This window comes from Haemaphysalis longicornis, unplaced genomic scaffold, assembly GCF_048455015.1.
Source record: "Haemaphysalis longicornis isolate Haplotype H1 unplaced genomic scaffold, Haemaphysalis longicornis Haplotype H1 scaffold_7, whole genome shotgun sequence".
NCBI lineage: Eukaryota > Metazoa > Arthropoda > Arachnida > Ixodida > Ixodidae > Haemaphysalis > Haemaphysalis longicornis.
The window spans coordinates 74,465,756-74,481,200 of record NW_027526422.1 but is presented as its reverse complement, the minus strand read 5'-3'; the positions used below and the strand labels follow the sequence as shown (position 1 = coordinate 74,481,200).

General features: G+C 46.9%; 1 protein-coding gene across 2 annotated transcripts in view; it reads right to left on the bottom strand.

Annotated features, from left to right (window-relative positions):
* Nucleotides 1–3,621: 3,621 nt before the first annotated feature.
* Nucleotides 3,622–15,445, bottom strand: part of LOC144145961 (tectonic-like complex member MKS1) — a 73,191-nt gene continuing 61,367 nt past the window's right edge. Inside the window, exons 6-10 of one of the 2 annotated variants that reach the window (XM_077677840.1) lie at nucleotides 15,167–15,271; nucleotides 13,895–14,046; nucleotides 7,874–7,956; nucleotides 5,262–5,312; nucleotides 3,622–3,856 (exon numbers count right to left, since the gene is read on the bottom strand). In XM_077677840.1, coding sequence (XP_077533966.1) covers nucleotides 3,751–3,856; nucleotides 5,262–5,312; nucleotides 7,874–7,956; nucleotides 13,895–14,046; nucleotides 15,167–15,271 — 497 coding nt within the window. In that variant the 3' untranslated portion in view covers nucleotides 3,622–3,750. The remainder of the gene's footprint in view (nucleotides 3,857–5,261; nucleotides 5,313–7,873; nucleotides 7,957–13,894; nucleotides 14,047–15,166; nucleotides 15,272–15,445) is intronic. The other variant, XM_077677841.1, reaches the window with a different exon arrangement.

Genomic DNA, 15,445 nt, shown 5'->3' with positions numbered 1-15,445 from the left:
GTAGGGCTGAAGCAAGAAGGGTTTTTTTTTTTTTTTTTTTTTGTACGTGTGCATTAAATGGTGCCAGGCACTGCCTACCCTGCAGTTTTTTTTTTTTCTTCTTCTTCTTGTTGCACGCTTTCTTTTTTATTGGTGTGATCTGCGTGTTTGCCTTGTAGGACAGCTTTGCAAAAAAATATTGTGCGCCTGCTGTCATTGTGTCTCACCATGATCGCCACAATTTGGAGTCTTATTCTCTCTGGCCAAGTTCTTTCATGATTCATGACCATGAGATGGCCTGACTAGGTTCCAGATTTTAAAAAATCAAGGATCGTAATGAATAGCAATCTACGTTACAGATGCTGGCTTGTGGCTTTTCAGCAATTTTTATCATTATGTGCCTTGTGCTTTCACACTAATTGGGGAAAGGCTATGTCGAAGCATCTAAATTTTCACAACTGAAAAAGTTGTTTTGTTTCTAGACCGAGGTTGGAAGTGAGCTTCCGCGGTGAGTTTTCACCGTCTGACACCCCCAAGGCGTCTAGCCAGGCACGGGAAAAACTGTGATTACTTCTCATCCCAGCCAGCTGTTCTAACGGGCATTAGGAAGTTAGGCGAGACTATATATTTTAATATAACATTGACATTTGTGGTTGCACACGTGTGGTGGCACTCAGTGGTTTCGAAGCATACCAAGTATGTGAACCATTGTCCTCGTAGTATTTTTCACTTTTCATTGCATGGAACCGGTTATAAAAAGTTGGTTTTTGCTCCAGTCCCTCATGACGTATGGTTGTTTTGGGGACATTTCCAGGCTATGGAAGACTTGCATGCGAGATGGAATCTTACAGCACTTGTGTGCTCTGCTGAGCTGACTTGCGTTTGTGAGATCAGAATTGAGTTCAATTCTCTCTCGTTCTTTTTTTTGTTGTTGTTATAAAAGCTACTTTTACAGCTTTTACAAAACTTTAGGCTTCTACCTAGACTTATACAACAAAGTAGTTGCACTCTTTGAGTATTATTTTTGCTTGCTTTTCGCAGATGCAGCGAGTTTGCTGTCTGTTGTAATTTTCTATTTGCGTGATTCCTTTGTGTGGGTGTGTGGGTGTGTGTGTGTGTGTGGTATAGTCTTTATTGACAAAGTTTTGCTTTTTTGTTTGCCAAAGACGAGTTCGAAGTGGGCTATTATTTTTGCGATAGTACTATCCGATCGAGTGGTTGATTTTAGATTTTTGTCATGGGATTTAATCTTTAAGTGGGCATTAGTTGTTATATTGCAAGTTCCCGCAGTTAGGTTGAACACCAACTGTTAAAGAGGCAATGCTTTTCTGTCCTTTTGTTTTTTTGTTGTTGTTTTTTTTTTCTGTTTTGTTGGTGACTGTCTTTATTGTTTACTAGGGTCGTAAAATTGTGACTCATTGTAATAACCAGCTTTGCAATGAAGTGATGCTCAAAGCTGCCTGTTGAGGTTCTATTTGAGGGCGCATTCAAAGTAACACTGAAACAGTGTATCATCAGATTTTACTAAATTGGGAGTGTCTTCTGTGTCCTTCACTTGAAGGCTCATCAGAGCATACAGGGCATTTGCAGTAGGGGATATTTTTTGTGCGATGTTTTTGCACGCAGTGTTATAACAAAATTATGTTGCTGTGTGTGCATTGTAACGTGGAAGTAACAAATCGCAAAATACTGTTACGTCCAACTACAAATCCTATCACAAATTGACAGCATAACTGCAAATTGTGTTAATGTAATGAGCATAACTGCAAATTGTGTTAATGTAATGAGCATAACTGCAAATTGTGTTAATGTAATGAATTTAGGGGGGAAAACAAAGGCAGGAAAAGTTTTGCAATTACATTAATGTTTTATGCTGAGTGGCCACTGCATTTATAGTTTTTATTTGGACTTCCTGTTAAGTTTGACTGAACAATACATGCCACGTTAGAATATAAGCATGGGCACCTTTTCTTACGGCAAAAAAAATAAGCACCCTGGGTTGTGGCAAACTACATAGCTGCTAGTGAGAAAGGATTGGTTTAAGTGGTGTGTTTGTAAGCCAGATGCTAGCGAATTGCTGTGATCCGAGGAGCCTATGCTAAGCTTTTGGTGCGTGCTTGAAATCTTGGATCTGATGAAAGTCCTATGTTGAATTTTCGTGTCTGATTGTGCGTCTGTATCTGATAAAAACAGTGGTCACTCGGCTATCGAATACATTTGCAAATGACCAATGCTGTGTGAGCTCCCAATTCAGCTGCTGTCATGATATTTCTGCCGAACATTTTCTGAAAATAAAGGCTTGGCAGAATACCAAGAAAGTCTCTTTTCTTGTTGTTAAATTCCTTGTCTCTAGTTACACATTAGTAGTGCACATTTCAAGGGGGTTCTAGTTGGAACAGCTACTATGTACTAAACACAGAGATCACGTTTTCAGCCTTGCTTGTGCAGGGTTCGCAAAGGTCCTTGAAAACCTTGAAAACCCTTGAATTCAGAAGTGTCAATTTCAAGGCCTGGAAAGTCCTAGAATTTTTTTAATGGTCCTTGAATATCCTTGATTTTTATGGGAACCAATGGCCCTGTCTTTTCACAAGAATTTAAAGCGTTTGTCGTGGATTTTAGGTGTTAATAAATCTAAAGAAACATTGTAGCAATCAAGCTTCAGTGTATTGCTTGAAATTTCAAAAAGTTTTGTGGATTTTCATTATTACGAGGCAACATTGGGAGCAGGCTTTTCTCAATCCAATCCATGTCACAATACAATCCAGTGAAAGCCAGCTTCTGTTCTCTATCTTGCATCTTCCAAGTCTGTGGACTTGGAAGATGCAAGATAGAGATTGCTGTTGCTCATTGCATGTTTGCTGTGCCTCATACGCTCCATCTGTGTTTGCTTTTACAAATGGTGGACGTGTACATAGTTCGTCCTGCCTTAGAGCAACACTTGCTGATTCAGTTTCAGCTGATACTCTTGCTGACAAAGCAGGACATTCAGGCAACATTAACGAAGTTTTGAAATCAAACAGCCTGAGCAAAACAACATGAAAAAAAAAACTCTAAATACCAACCATGAAATAAAAAATAAAGGTGGGGGAACATTCGTGCACCTGTTAGTGGCTATCTAAATGTGCAATATTGTGCTTAGGTATTGTGCAATAAAAAACTGTTGCATCGTGTTGAAAAAGCTATTGATAATCTCAGATAAAACATTAGATAGGGACCTTGAAAATGTGTTTTCTGGTCCTTGAATTTTTGCTTTTGAAGCCTGTGTGAACCCTGTTGTGCCATCTTGAGCGGACTGCTTGCAAAAGTGTTGGAGGCAGGCATCACGCAGTGCCTTGTTGCTTTCACTTATCGCGAACCCTTTCAAATTCTAGTGGGAGTGTTAAGCACAGAAGCTGCACCCGGTGTGCAATGCATGCCCGAGTGGAGGGCCATGGAATGATCCAAACGCACTCTGGTTATTTTTACTGTGTGGTGACAAAATGCCATACATGTAGGCATTTCCCTTTTTTGCCTTTCGAATGTATGAATTCTCTCATATGTGGATGTACTCAGTAATTGAACGCCGTTGTTTTTGCACCATATCAATGTGTGTGCCCGAAATATTTTTTGGTGTACTTCATTTACGACCGTTTGGTTCAAAGCTAGACCCCAAAACTTTTTTATTGGCTTCACTGACCAAAGCATGGGTCGGCAGCCACCGTGCGTTGCTACTTCTTGCAAGCATGAACACGGTGTGCACGTGGAAGTTGAACTCGTCGGCTGCGTAGCAGGTCAGATGGCAAGCGCAGAGTGCCTGGCCCGAGCAGCCAGCATCCTGGATCGGGCCCGGTGGAACGATGCCAGCACTGCAGCAATGCTGGACTCACTCACTTGCCTCCTGCAATGGAGACAATGTTTTGAGGTTTGCTAGCGGAGTACGAAACACGCTTGAGTCTACTGGCTGTCAGAGAACTCTCGGGAGGCAAAGGCGAAACCCGCCATTTCATATTTAGAACAAGAGGGCCTTCTCATTTCTTTGTATTCATGATTCATGACACTAAGAGCGACTGCAACTATTTGAAAGAAGTATAGACACTGGAATTGTAGTTTTACTGATTGTAGCCACTATACTTCATATGCTACGTCCGTTGTGTAAGGGTGGCTCCACCAAGGAAAAAAGAAAACATTGTAAGATTTATCTTTCGCTAGAGGTGATCAAAAAAATCGGTCTGAAATTGGGCTGCAATCGTAATCTGTATTATTGCTTGCATGAATGCACTCTCTGCGTCTCTTGCAATGGGTGCATGGTCAGAAAAGTGAAAAATGACTGCCATAATATATTACCTCAGCTTTTATTTTGTCTACAGCAGATGTGTAAACCCCATATTTCAAGTTGTTTGTGTATCTTTCCACAGGCCTCCAGCGTCATGATCTTTATGATGAAAGATTGACTACACAATTGTACTGTACTGGAGTTCTAGCTTAGGGTTTCCTTGGAATTGGCTGCTTCATTTTTGAGAGGAAGGAGCGAGAGAGGGAGAGAAAGTATAAAAAGGACGAAATAATGCCTGTGGCATAGGAATTGGCAAGGACACATGGCAACACAGTGGTGGCTGTATCCAATATGCACAAGCGCACAAATATATACAGTTCCCCCCGGCTGTCACCCGAACGTCTAAAGCCTGTCAAGAGCAGTCGACTAGCGATAACCCCCTTTTATACTAGCTTCGTTTGGCACCAAGGTTACCAGAATCGATACCCTCATAATGCATGTAACTTAATGTAATTATGAATGAGGGTCTCATTGAATGAATACTGAAAGGAAAGCCAGAGCAGCCTAGCACACCAAAAAGACGTTCTTCACCCTGAGTTGTCAGAGTGCTGCTGGCTGCCAGCTCCAATCATAGGATACTGTTGTTTAAACACGAATACCCCAGAAAGTGCCTGAATACAGCTGCCCAAAGAGTTGAGTTTGTTAAATATTGTATCTTTAGTGCGAAGGTCATGGGTTCAGTACCCACCCTGGGCATGCTTTTCTTCTCTCTCAAGTTTTCAAGAGATGGCTATCTTGACCCGAAAAGCAGTGAAACTGGTTCCGTAGGCTCTCCTTCCAGCTAGACACTCAGCTTTCCTTTCTGTATTCATTCGATGTTCCTCTCATTCCTAATTATAGAAAGCTGTGAATGCACGCACATTGTGTGCATGTGTGGGGGCTCACACCAACGCGCTCTACCTGCTTGTCCATCCTATGCCCTAGCTTGAACTGCATTGCGGTTGAAAAGCGGTCAACGTGCAGTACTTGCCCAATCACTCCCAGAACGCGTCGAGCTGTCTCCGCCTCCCTGGCTTTGTACCTGGAAGGTGAAATGGCACCCCTGATATTAGTGAGGGGTATGGACCTGCTGTGACTGGGACATTTTTTTTACAGCTCCCAGGGTCTCGCACCAGCGGCGACAATTTACTGAGCGGCGTGTGTTCGGTTTATGGAAGAAAATTAAAAAGAAGGTCCAGGGCCTCCACATCTTGATAAAATACGGCTTATATTGCCCCTGAAGAAATGTCTTCCAAGCAATGCACTTCCGTTTGGAGGCGAAGCTGACCTTAGGCGGGTTAGTGTAAGCTTGGTCTTTGTAAGCTGGCTTCCCCACATTATGTGTTGCACAGTGAAGCACGGCCATGTCTACGGAGGGTGTATGGTTACAGCCCCAGTTTACACTCCTTTTTTCCGCAGCTGCCCCCTTCCCGAGTCGTGCATACTCGCCACGCGGGGAGCATCTCTCCCTCTCCCCCTCCGCTGACATTGCGCAATGCCGCGCGTTCTTCGGCGGCCACCTGTGCGGCGCACTAGAGCCTGCGCCGTGATTGGCGTAGCCGCGCTATAATAAAACGTCATTGTATCTACCCACCGATGGCAGGTGTCCTTAGTCCGTGACGTAGAGATCGGGTCACTGCCCTTATAATTCAGCATAGCGAATCCACAATACAGCTAACACCGATATAGCGAATCCCACCAGAGCGCCAGCTGCACGGATTTCCCTCTTCACAGGGTTTCCGAAAGGGTTCTGTTTTTCTGTTTTGTTTTTTTGACACTGGCTTTAAGGAATGACTTGTGTATACAACCAGCACAGGTGCCGGTAGATCTCAATTGCTTGCTATGGGGGAGGGAAGAAAAAGTGGAGCTGTTTTATGTCAACAGCGTCTGAAGGACAAGTTTTTTTTTTTTTTTTCATAAGCAGACGCAAGAGGTCTACATGTAATATACTAGGATATATCATTTCAGGAGGGGCCCTTTACGTTTCGAGACGAGAGTCTCCCTCCCCCCCCCCCCCCCATTCCCCCCCCACCCCTTACAATTACATACACACAAGAAACCGCAGACGTCCATATGACATCCAGAGAACATCCGAACGTCCAATTTCAAGGTTGAATGTATGTTCATGTTTGGGATGGATATATACATTTACGGACATACGGCGGACATCCAAGGGCAAATGTAGCAAGGATATGCATTTTCAGATGTCCAAAATACGGCCGTCCTGGGCGGACCGAACACCCACAGAACTTAAATGATATAAATTACATATAATATCTCCAGAATAAAACACCCTGCATTTCTGTTTAAAAGTTTTTATACAATATGTTCACCTCCATTGTAACATTCTTCTGTATGTTACTAAGACTAGCTCAGCGAAGCTGCTGTAAGTGCGGTATAGCAGGAAAAAATTCCAAGAAACTGCCGATCGCTCGTGAGCACGTGCCTCGCGGTGACGGCCGAGTCCCCGGCTCGCGCGGTTGCTTTAGCAAAAAAAAAAAAAAAAAACCACCAGTGTTCGCCGTAATCGTGGCAATACTTGCTCGGAACGAGAAAGACACGTCATAGCGTACGCCCCTCGCGGCAGCGACACCCTGCTGGGAGAGGTCTCCGCGGCCGCCGCATTCTCTAGAAGCCATTAGTGATAACTGGAGACATAGCTACGAGTGTGCCACTCCTTCCCGACACGACTTGCAGATCGCACCACCGCTGCTTCGAGTCGATGACGAAGAACTATAGCACCAGCACCATCACTCCTATGGCACTTCGATTCTTTGTCATTTTCCACCAACATGCCCAAACCAGCACCCTCTTGAAGTGCATGGCCGCGGCACCACTGCACTGCAGCGGGGAAACTCGCAGTGCAGTGAAGCGAACTTACGGCCTGCCGACTGAGGCCGGGGTGGCCGCTCAATATAAAATTATTTTCTCGCTTAAAACAAGTACTGCGATTAAACATTGCGCGACCTTTCGAATGGGTCAAAGTTTGTATCTTTACATGGCCCACCAGACACTGCCGTGAGCGCTTGAGAGCAGGAGGTATAATGCAAATTTTTCAAAGCAATATATTTGCCGCTCCCTAATTAATCGCTTCCCGACTCCCGTACCTTTTGAACATCCAGCAAACTTACAGGCGGAACGGACATCCGCCGGATGTCCTCTGGATGTCCACCCGAGTGCAACTCCGCGTACCGATACGCTTATACGCTATTTGATCCGTGGTTTTACGCGTACGGTTTCTAAATAAAGCGGGAAACGGCAAGCGGGAGTTTAATCTGGGAATTTTTTCGATTGTAGGGTTTAACGCGCCGACGCAACGCAGGCGATGAGGCGCGCCGTAGTGGAGGGCTCCGGATTAATTTTGACCACCTGGGGATCTTTATCGTGCGCCGAAATCTCGTACACACGGGCGTTTTTGCTTTTCGCCTCCATCAGAAAAGCGACCGCCGCGGCCGGGAATCGAACCCGCGACCTCGTGCTCAGCAGCGCAACGCCTTAGCCACTCAGCCACCGCGGCGGGTTAATCTGGGAAAACCCAACGCGTAATACTAATTTTAATGCCTGTCTTAAACTATTGAACAGGAGGGTGGAAAAATTGCTCACGTGGTTTGGCGTACGACGCTCAGCATCAGCCTGACGGTTCCGCTGGATTCCGTCTGTAGAGCGTACTTGCTGAGCCGCTTGCGCTGCGAGGCGGGAAAGGCAAACAAGAGAATAAAAGGTGCGATGGGGGAAATCAGAGCAAGGACCTTGGAGGCACTTCGCTGCGCCGTGCGCGCTTTCTTCTTTGCGCTCCGGCAGCAGTGCGTGTAATAGTTCTCGCTCGAGCGCGCTATTACAATCGGCGTAACGGGGAACAGAAAAATGAGAGGAGAAAAAAAAAGAAAGCCCAAAAGATAAGGTCTTTCCCGGCTAGTAGAAATGGCAAGCGCTTGTTACGTGGCCACGGCACACCACGAAGGGACCGGATGTCCCTGGCGCATGCTTAGGTTATGCGCAGGGAGCAGCCGATGCCACGTCTTTAGCATATCTGCTTTACATCGGAGGAATTCTTTTCTCATACGCTCTGGAAGCAACGAAGGAAATGTGAACATAAAAGTATACGCACCTGCACACGTACGCTGGTCTGTATATCTTGGCACCCGCATGCAAAATTATTACAAATACATATGTAAAAGCTCGTTAATTCGAACTCGGTTAATTCTAACGTACAGTTAATTCGAACTGACGGCCATGGTCCCGGTACAGCCCTGTATATTCCAATGGAAGAAAACTCCCGATAATTTTCGAACGCGTCGGTGTCCAGAACGGTTAATTCGAACTGGGATATCCCCTGGTTTCCCTAGCTCCTCGCAGGAGGAGTCGGCCCGGAGTCACCACAATGTGTTGGAAATTCAAACCAAACCAAATTAACTAGAAATGCCAAACAATGAAACGGAAAAACAACAGCGTACCGCTCGCGCTATGCTGCTGCGACAGCTTATTTCGCTTTCGCAGTGGGCGCCGCGCCGTTAATTGGCGCCGTTCGCTGTTTGAGCTCCATGAACATGATTTACGAAATCACCCGCCACAAACGTGTAGTAGCGCCTAATTCGCGATAACGAGTCCAGAGGTGGCTTCTTTGTGTTCCGCCCGCGCAGTGTGGCGCGATGTCCGTTCATTTTGGCGCCCGCCCGCTAATTCGAACTTCGCTCAGATTCGAACAATTTTATGGTCTCCTTCGAGTTCGAATTAACGAGCTTTTACTGTAGTATACGGTGAATATATTTCGCTTGGGCGACGGTAATATTCGACGTTTGTGGGAGTTAGATCGCAAAATTTGTGTGTATTCGCGGGTTCGTGTTTTCTGTTAGCGCAGGTTCCGCGCGTATATTTCATGTCTGCGAACAAAATGTCACGTGTCTTTGAAGCGCGAGGTGTTGGAAAACAAACGTCCCGATGTGTGTGTGTGGGGGGGTAGAAACAGAGTAGAACCGTGGACCTGAAAATTAATATGCAGAAAACTAAAGTAATGATCAATAACCTCGGGACAGCACCGCGGAGGCCGTGGAAGTAGTAAGCGAATGTATCTACTTAGGCCAAGTTGTGACCCCGGATCCCAGCCATGAGGCAGATATAATTAGAAGGATCAGAATGGGGTGGAGTGCATACGGCAGACATTCTCAGATAATGAATAGCAGCCTACCATTGTCCTTGAAGAAGAAAGTGTATAACAGCTGCGTCTTACCGGTAACGAGTCACCTACGGCCGAAACGTGGGTTCGGCCGTAGGTTCTCACTAAGTGGGTTTTCGTGGGTTCTCACTAAGTGGGTTCAACTTAAATTGAGGACGACTGAGCGCACAATGGAACGGAAGATCATATATGTGTAACATTAAGGGACAAGAAGAGGGCGGAGTGGGTCAGGGAACATACGCGTGTTAAGGACATATTAGTAGAAATTGAGAGGAAGAAATGGACGTGGTCAGGACATGTAATGCGAAGGCAAGACAACCATTGGTCATTAAGGGTAATAGAGTTGATCCCTAGAGAAGGCAAGCGTTGCAGGGGGTGGCAGAAAGTTAGATGGGCAGATGAGATCAAGAAGTTTGCGGGGATAAATTGGTCGCAGTTAGCACAGGACCGGGGTAATTGGAAAATAATGGGAGAGGCCTTTGCCCTGCAGTGGGCGAAGATAGGCTGGTGATGAATAAATATATATAGGCGTCTATAATGCACAACTTAATGGTAATTAAATCGGTCTACTTTTGTGTGCAGCTACCAGATACATGGAAGCCGCGCCACATTTAACGTCGTGCTTCGAAAAAACCCATTTCCAGGACGTGCACAATTTATTTCCACACGTGTATATACTGCCGGCTTGCCAGGGCTGAAAGCATAGCAATAAAACGGGACTAAACAAATGACGTTACCCTCTCGAAGCTATCAGTCAGGAAACACGCGCATGGATAAACCGTCCGGGGTATACTCGGTGCATGGTGTAAAAAGAAAGAAAACAAGCTTCTGAAAGCACGATGCTTCGTTCGGAATGAAATAAGAAGCGCACGACACTCGCACGAACACTATGCATAGCGAGTGCTTTTTTTGTTCGCTATGCTTTCTCGTTCCGAGCATGTATATAGCCCTCGTATCGTAGATGAATGAAGATGCATGGGCTTTCTTTGCTTTGCAAATGCTTGCCGCGAAATGTAGGTCGCGGATCCGTAACTGCGCCGCGTGGAGGTAAAACATGAAATCAAGTTAAGTGAGATGAACGACCACCCCAGGAAAACGAACGTTGCGAACACCCGACAACGAAATATGACGCCCGAACAAACGCGCGTACCGAGCGCATCGCGAATTGAGAAACGAGAAGTTTTCTGTTTGTTTACGACACTCCCCCGCACGGAGCATCTATCATTCGTAGCGTAGATGAATTAAGATGCATACGATCTCGTTGCTGGCAACGCTTTCTGTGCGCGCATGATGTACAGGTTGAGCGCATCTGACGTCTGTCTGGTCGTAAAGGCAGAAGAAACTTCGGGGCGAATCGAAATGAATGACATAAGCGTGCAGCCTCTTTCGGTCGACAAGCACCTTGATACGCGTCTGCTATTCGACGTCATTATAACGACTGGCGTGGGTACACAAAGAATAAGCGCCGCGCGAGTCATTTTCGGGCCCGACGTCCTGAATAAACGTTGGCGCCGAAGGCAAACACCGAACGGGTTTCGCCGTGTTATTTCTCGCGCGCTTAAGTGCGCGCTCTTGCTCGTGGAGCTGTCGATCGACGCCGCTGAAAACGCCGCTGGCATTGATGTCCGCGGCTATTTCTGGACGGCCGAAAGGAACGGCTAGATCAAGAAAGCTTTCGCAAGCGCTTGCGCTTTGCATATACGCCAGCATTCTATTTTCCTGCAAGTAGAATATCGGCCGTGAGCTGCTGACGGCCGCTGTGGTCGCCACTTGCCAATCCAACCACGCCGTGCGTTGTCAGGCCTACGCCTTTACGTTGAGCCTAATAACGTACCTCGACTTCTTCCCCTCTTCTTTTTTTTTTTTTCCACCTCACTATGTTCACCCCCATCTGAAGTAGCAAGCCCCGCCGTTTGTGGGGCTAACCTCTTCAGTATTCATTAAAGTTTTCTCTCTTTCTTTCTCTCTCGAGCAGCGACAAAATCATTGTTCGCCAGGTTGCGGGCTCCGGTCGACGACGTTAGGCCTCAAAACGTAACGTTAGGACGTTGTTGATTCGGCCCTGAGCTTCCGACGGTTGCTGCCATCGTCACTGGCCAATCCACCAGAGTGAGTATGTTGTTAGGCTGTCACAACCAACGTTACGTCACAACCAATGGGAGCTTTAATTGATGAGGGGTTACAGGGTATACGTGTAGCCTGCAAGAGTTTTGATAACACGCTCTGGCCATGCTTTTTGGGGATGCAGATCAGGGGACGACGCTTTTTACGCCAGATAAGCCAAGTGAGACTTTACGCATAAAAAGAAATAACAGCGGGTGGCTAGAAACACCGGAGTACGTGCGAAGGGAACACGAGACTTATGGAATGGACATCGTTCCGGATTTCGTGGCGAGATAACTTACAGCACGGCACTTAGGAGATATGAGGCAGACAATATCTACGCGCATAACGCCACCAACGAAGCAATATTGAGTGGCTTGCTTCGATATAGACGCCCGTCGGTCCTTCCGGCGAGCCAGTGGGAACAGATGGTCCTTTTATCGGTCAACAGTTTATCTGTCTTTTTTTTTTTAAGCTTCTTGTCTATCGTGCGTGCGTCCAATGCGGAAACGGGGTACAGGGATCTTTTCATCTCGGCGGTGTCAACCGCGTGTCACCTCACTCCCCTTATATATGCCAGCGTCTCAACAAACGTTATCGTCTTTCCTTACGTGACTGCCTGCACGCGCTCTCAGGGCTGTCACTTATTTATCTCCACGATGATAAGGACCCGTTTGGTGACCGGAGTACTTACCCCTTTTTTTTACTTCCCACCGATAACGAGCAGAGGCCGCGAAAATGCCGCCTCTTCGTAACAACGCTGTGCCGCAGTGCCTAGTGCCACGCAAGTCCGCCCAGACTGCTGCCAGAAAAAGCCTTTTACGCGGCGATAAAAGGCAACTGCAGACGCGGCAGGCGTTATGTGTGCGCTACTGAGTGAGTTGCCGTTGTCCACGTGAGACACACGGTGCTGCAAAAGCGTGCCGGTCACGCGAGACTAGCATGCTCTCGATTTTGACCTGCGAAGGATCGAGATAGGAGCGCGCGGTTTTTGAAAAGGAGAACGAAAGAAAACGGATAAGTACGGACGAAACCGGAAGATAGGCGGAGTAAACAACCCGTTCCGCTTGCTTGCTCAACTTACAGAAAATAGCACACCGTCTCGGGCGCACTTCGCGCGAACTGACCATATCGTGTTCGCAGCCACGGTTACTCGGTGTACTTGGACGCTTAGATAAGCGGCAAAAAAGCATGAAAACAAACAAAAATGCCCTTCTCGTGGTTATAACGGTGGGACCTGAGAGAGATGTGGGCATTAACCGACTACATCCTTCCCTTCGTCACGTCGCATTAAGGAGCTCACGTAACGTGTGAAACGGCTGCAAATGCGGAAGGGCTGAATTAGGTTCTTTGGCTGCTGCAATTCGCAGCAGACATTAGCTGGACGAATATTCTTGGAATCGTCCCTTGGAGACAAGACAGCACGCGTGCGAGCGTTTTGGGCAACTGATAATGAGTAGCAGCCATTTGCCTTTCCAGTGTTCTCTCGTCTCCCTCCCTGCTTTCTCCCAGATATCTTGGCGCTCTCCTCACAGACCCCCGCATGTTCTCACTGTCGTGATAAACGGGATGGCGAGAACATACAAGGGGGAAAACGAGAAACAAAAAATAATAAGAACGAGCAAATTTAAAAGCGTACACAAGGAACACGACGTTTATTATTATTATTATTATTGTTATTATTAATATTATTATTATTATTATTATTATTAATGCCCTTGTTTTTTTTTAGTGTGCGTGCTCATGTACATCTACCCGTTTGCTTTGTCCAATTTTTATAACCATTGTGTTTTATCGTATCGTGATTCCAACCGAAATCATTGATTCTGTTTGAATTGCCTATAGTTTCTTCGTTTCAGTTGCTTTTTTATTGTATTCGCTTGTACTTTGTATTGTTTTTCCCACGTGCTGATTTGTGTGATTGTCGTCGTCTTTCTTTCTTTTTTAAGAGAGTCAGAAAAAGACTAGGACTGTGCCTTGTCACTATATTTATTTATTTATTTATTTATTTATTTATTTATTTATTTATTTATTTATTTATTTATTTATTTATTTATTTATTGTTATGTTGCTGCTGGTGGTGGTGTTATCGTTATTGCTAAAGTCTTGCCCTTTGCATTGGGGTGACGAAAGCATGATTCAGCTACCGCTACTGGCCATCGAAGCACCCCCCCCCCCCCCCCCCCCCCTTGCACTGTATGCTACTTGGCAAGCCTCCTATTGGTGGTCTCCCCTGAAAGCCCTGCTCTTCCTGTCAGGTGTACTCGATGCTCGCTTTTGCTGTGTCCGGATCCCTGCGGCAACAACGGCATACGATGCGCGCGCCCCGTGTCCCAAGCTTGCCACACCTCTGGGTCATCGCCGGACGTCAGGGGCCGCCTTCCGACCGCGGCCTGCAGGTCGTCCAGCTGGGGGTCACCGCCGGTGAAGAAACGCCGCATGCGGCCCACCAGGCTGGTGGACAGCGGCCGCCACGTGACCAGCGACAGGCTCCGCTGGCCTGCGTGCAAGGAGGCCATGGTAAAAAACTGCGCGATGTGGAATAGGGGAATAAAACAGACCCTAGTTCCAGCCGGGAAGCACGCATGTGGCAACTCACGCTGACTTTTGCGACAAGGGTACGTCGTAATAACATGCTGGAAAGGCCGGTGGAACAGCGGTCGGTTGTTCATAACATTTGGGAATCGCGCGCCAACAAGTTGGGGACTGCACAATCGTTTATCAGCGATCCTGAACCTGGAGGAGGAAACAGAATTACGAAACTTCTTTTTTTTCTTTCTTTCTTGCGCAGTTGCCAGCTCGAGGACCAGGAAGCCCTGATCTCTCGGGCGAAGGCGGCGGCGACTCTGCGCGGCCTACCGGAATAGGATGGCCACCCACCGCTCCTAACTCTTTCTCTCCCCCTCCCCTCTCCCTTTTTCTGAATAAACGTTTTCCTCCTCCTTCTTTCTGTAGAGAGGGTTGATAAAAAAAATGCGGGAAGCTCACACTAACGCGTAAGACTTGAAGGTAGCGAAGCTGTACGCAACGTTGACGACTGCCGTTTTGCTTCTTCTTCACTGCCGAAAAAACCTTTAATCCACCATCATTGTTGCTATAAGTGTGAGCCTCCTTCATTTTTTTGGAAGTGATAATCATCAGACATCACCTTGGAGTGGCTTACGCTATGACCTGTCTTTCTCGTTCCGAGCAAGTGTTGCAACTATAACGGCAAACACTGGAGTTTTTTTCTTTTTTTTTGACAATCTTGGCCAATCTTTCGAGTAGGTACACGCTTGGCTTTCAAACGTGCGTTGATGACGCTGGGCCGTCGCCGTGAGGCATGCACACACGAGCGCTAGGCGTTTTCTCGGTTCTGTTAACCGCCAGACGGTCACCGCGAGGCCCGCGCTCACGTCTGCGCTCTCGGCAATTTCTCGGCAATTGGGTGATTGTGGGCAGCTGGCCTTCCTCCTCTTTGGAACGATTTTCAGCTAAAAATGTGAGGCATGCCTTTGGTTACAAATTTGAGCCGGTGTAATTTCAAGTCGGTCGTGAGTGCGCCGGTCTGCCCCCACACCATCGAGTACGAAGCGGCAACATCCACCGCGCGCATGATGCTCTTCGTGTATGGCACCCACCGGGTTCTCCGAGCAAATCGCAGCAGGCGTAACCCTCCACCCGGAACCTGTTCCATGAGTCCAGGGAAAGCACCTCGATGAACAGCTGCGCGACGATCGCCGGCCCTGTAACCAGGAGTTTTGTTTTTGCCACTTTGTGTCGGAGTGCGGGTGTTTCAAATGTTAAAATAAAAACAAGCGAGAAGAGAAGACGGATAAAAACGAAGCTATAGGGAGTAGCAGGGGGCGGGGGGGGGGGGGGGGGGGGGGTTGGTAAAATGAAGGCACAGTGAAGAAAAT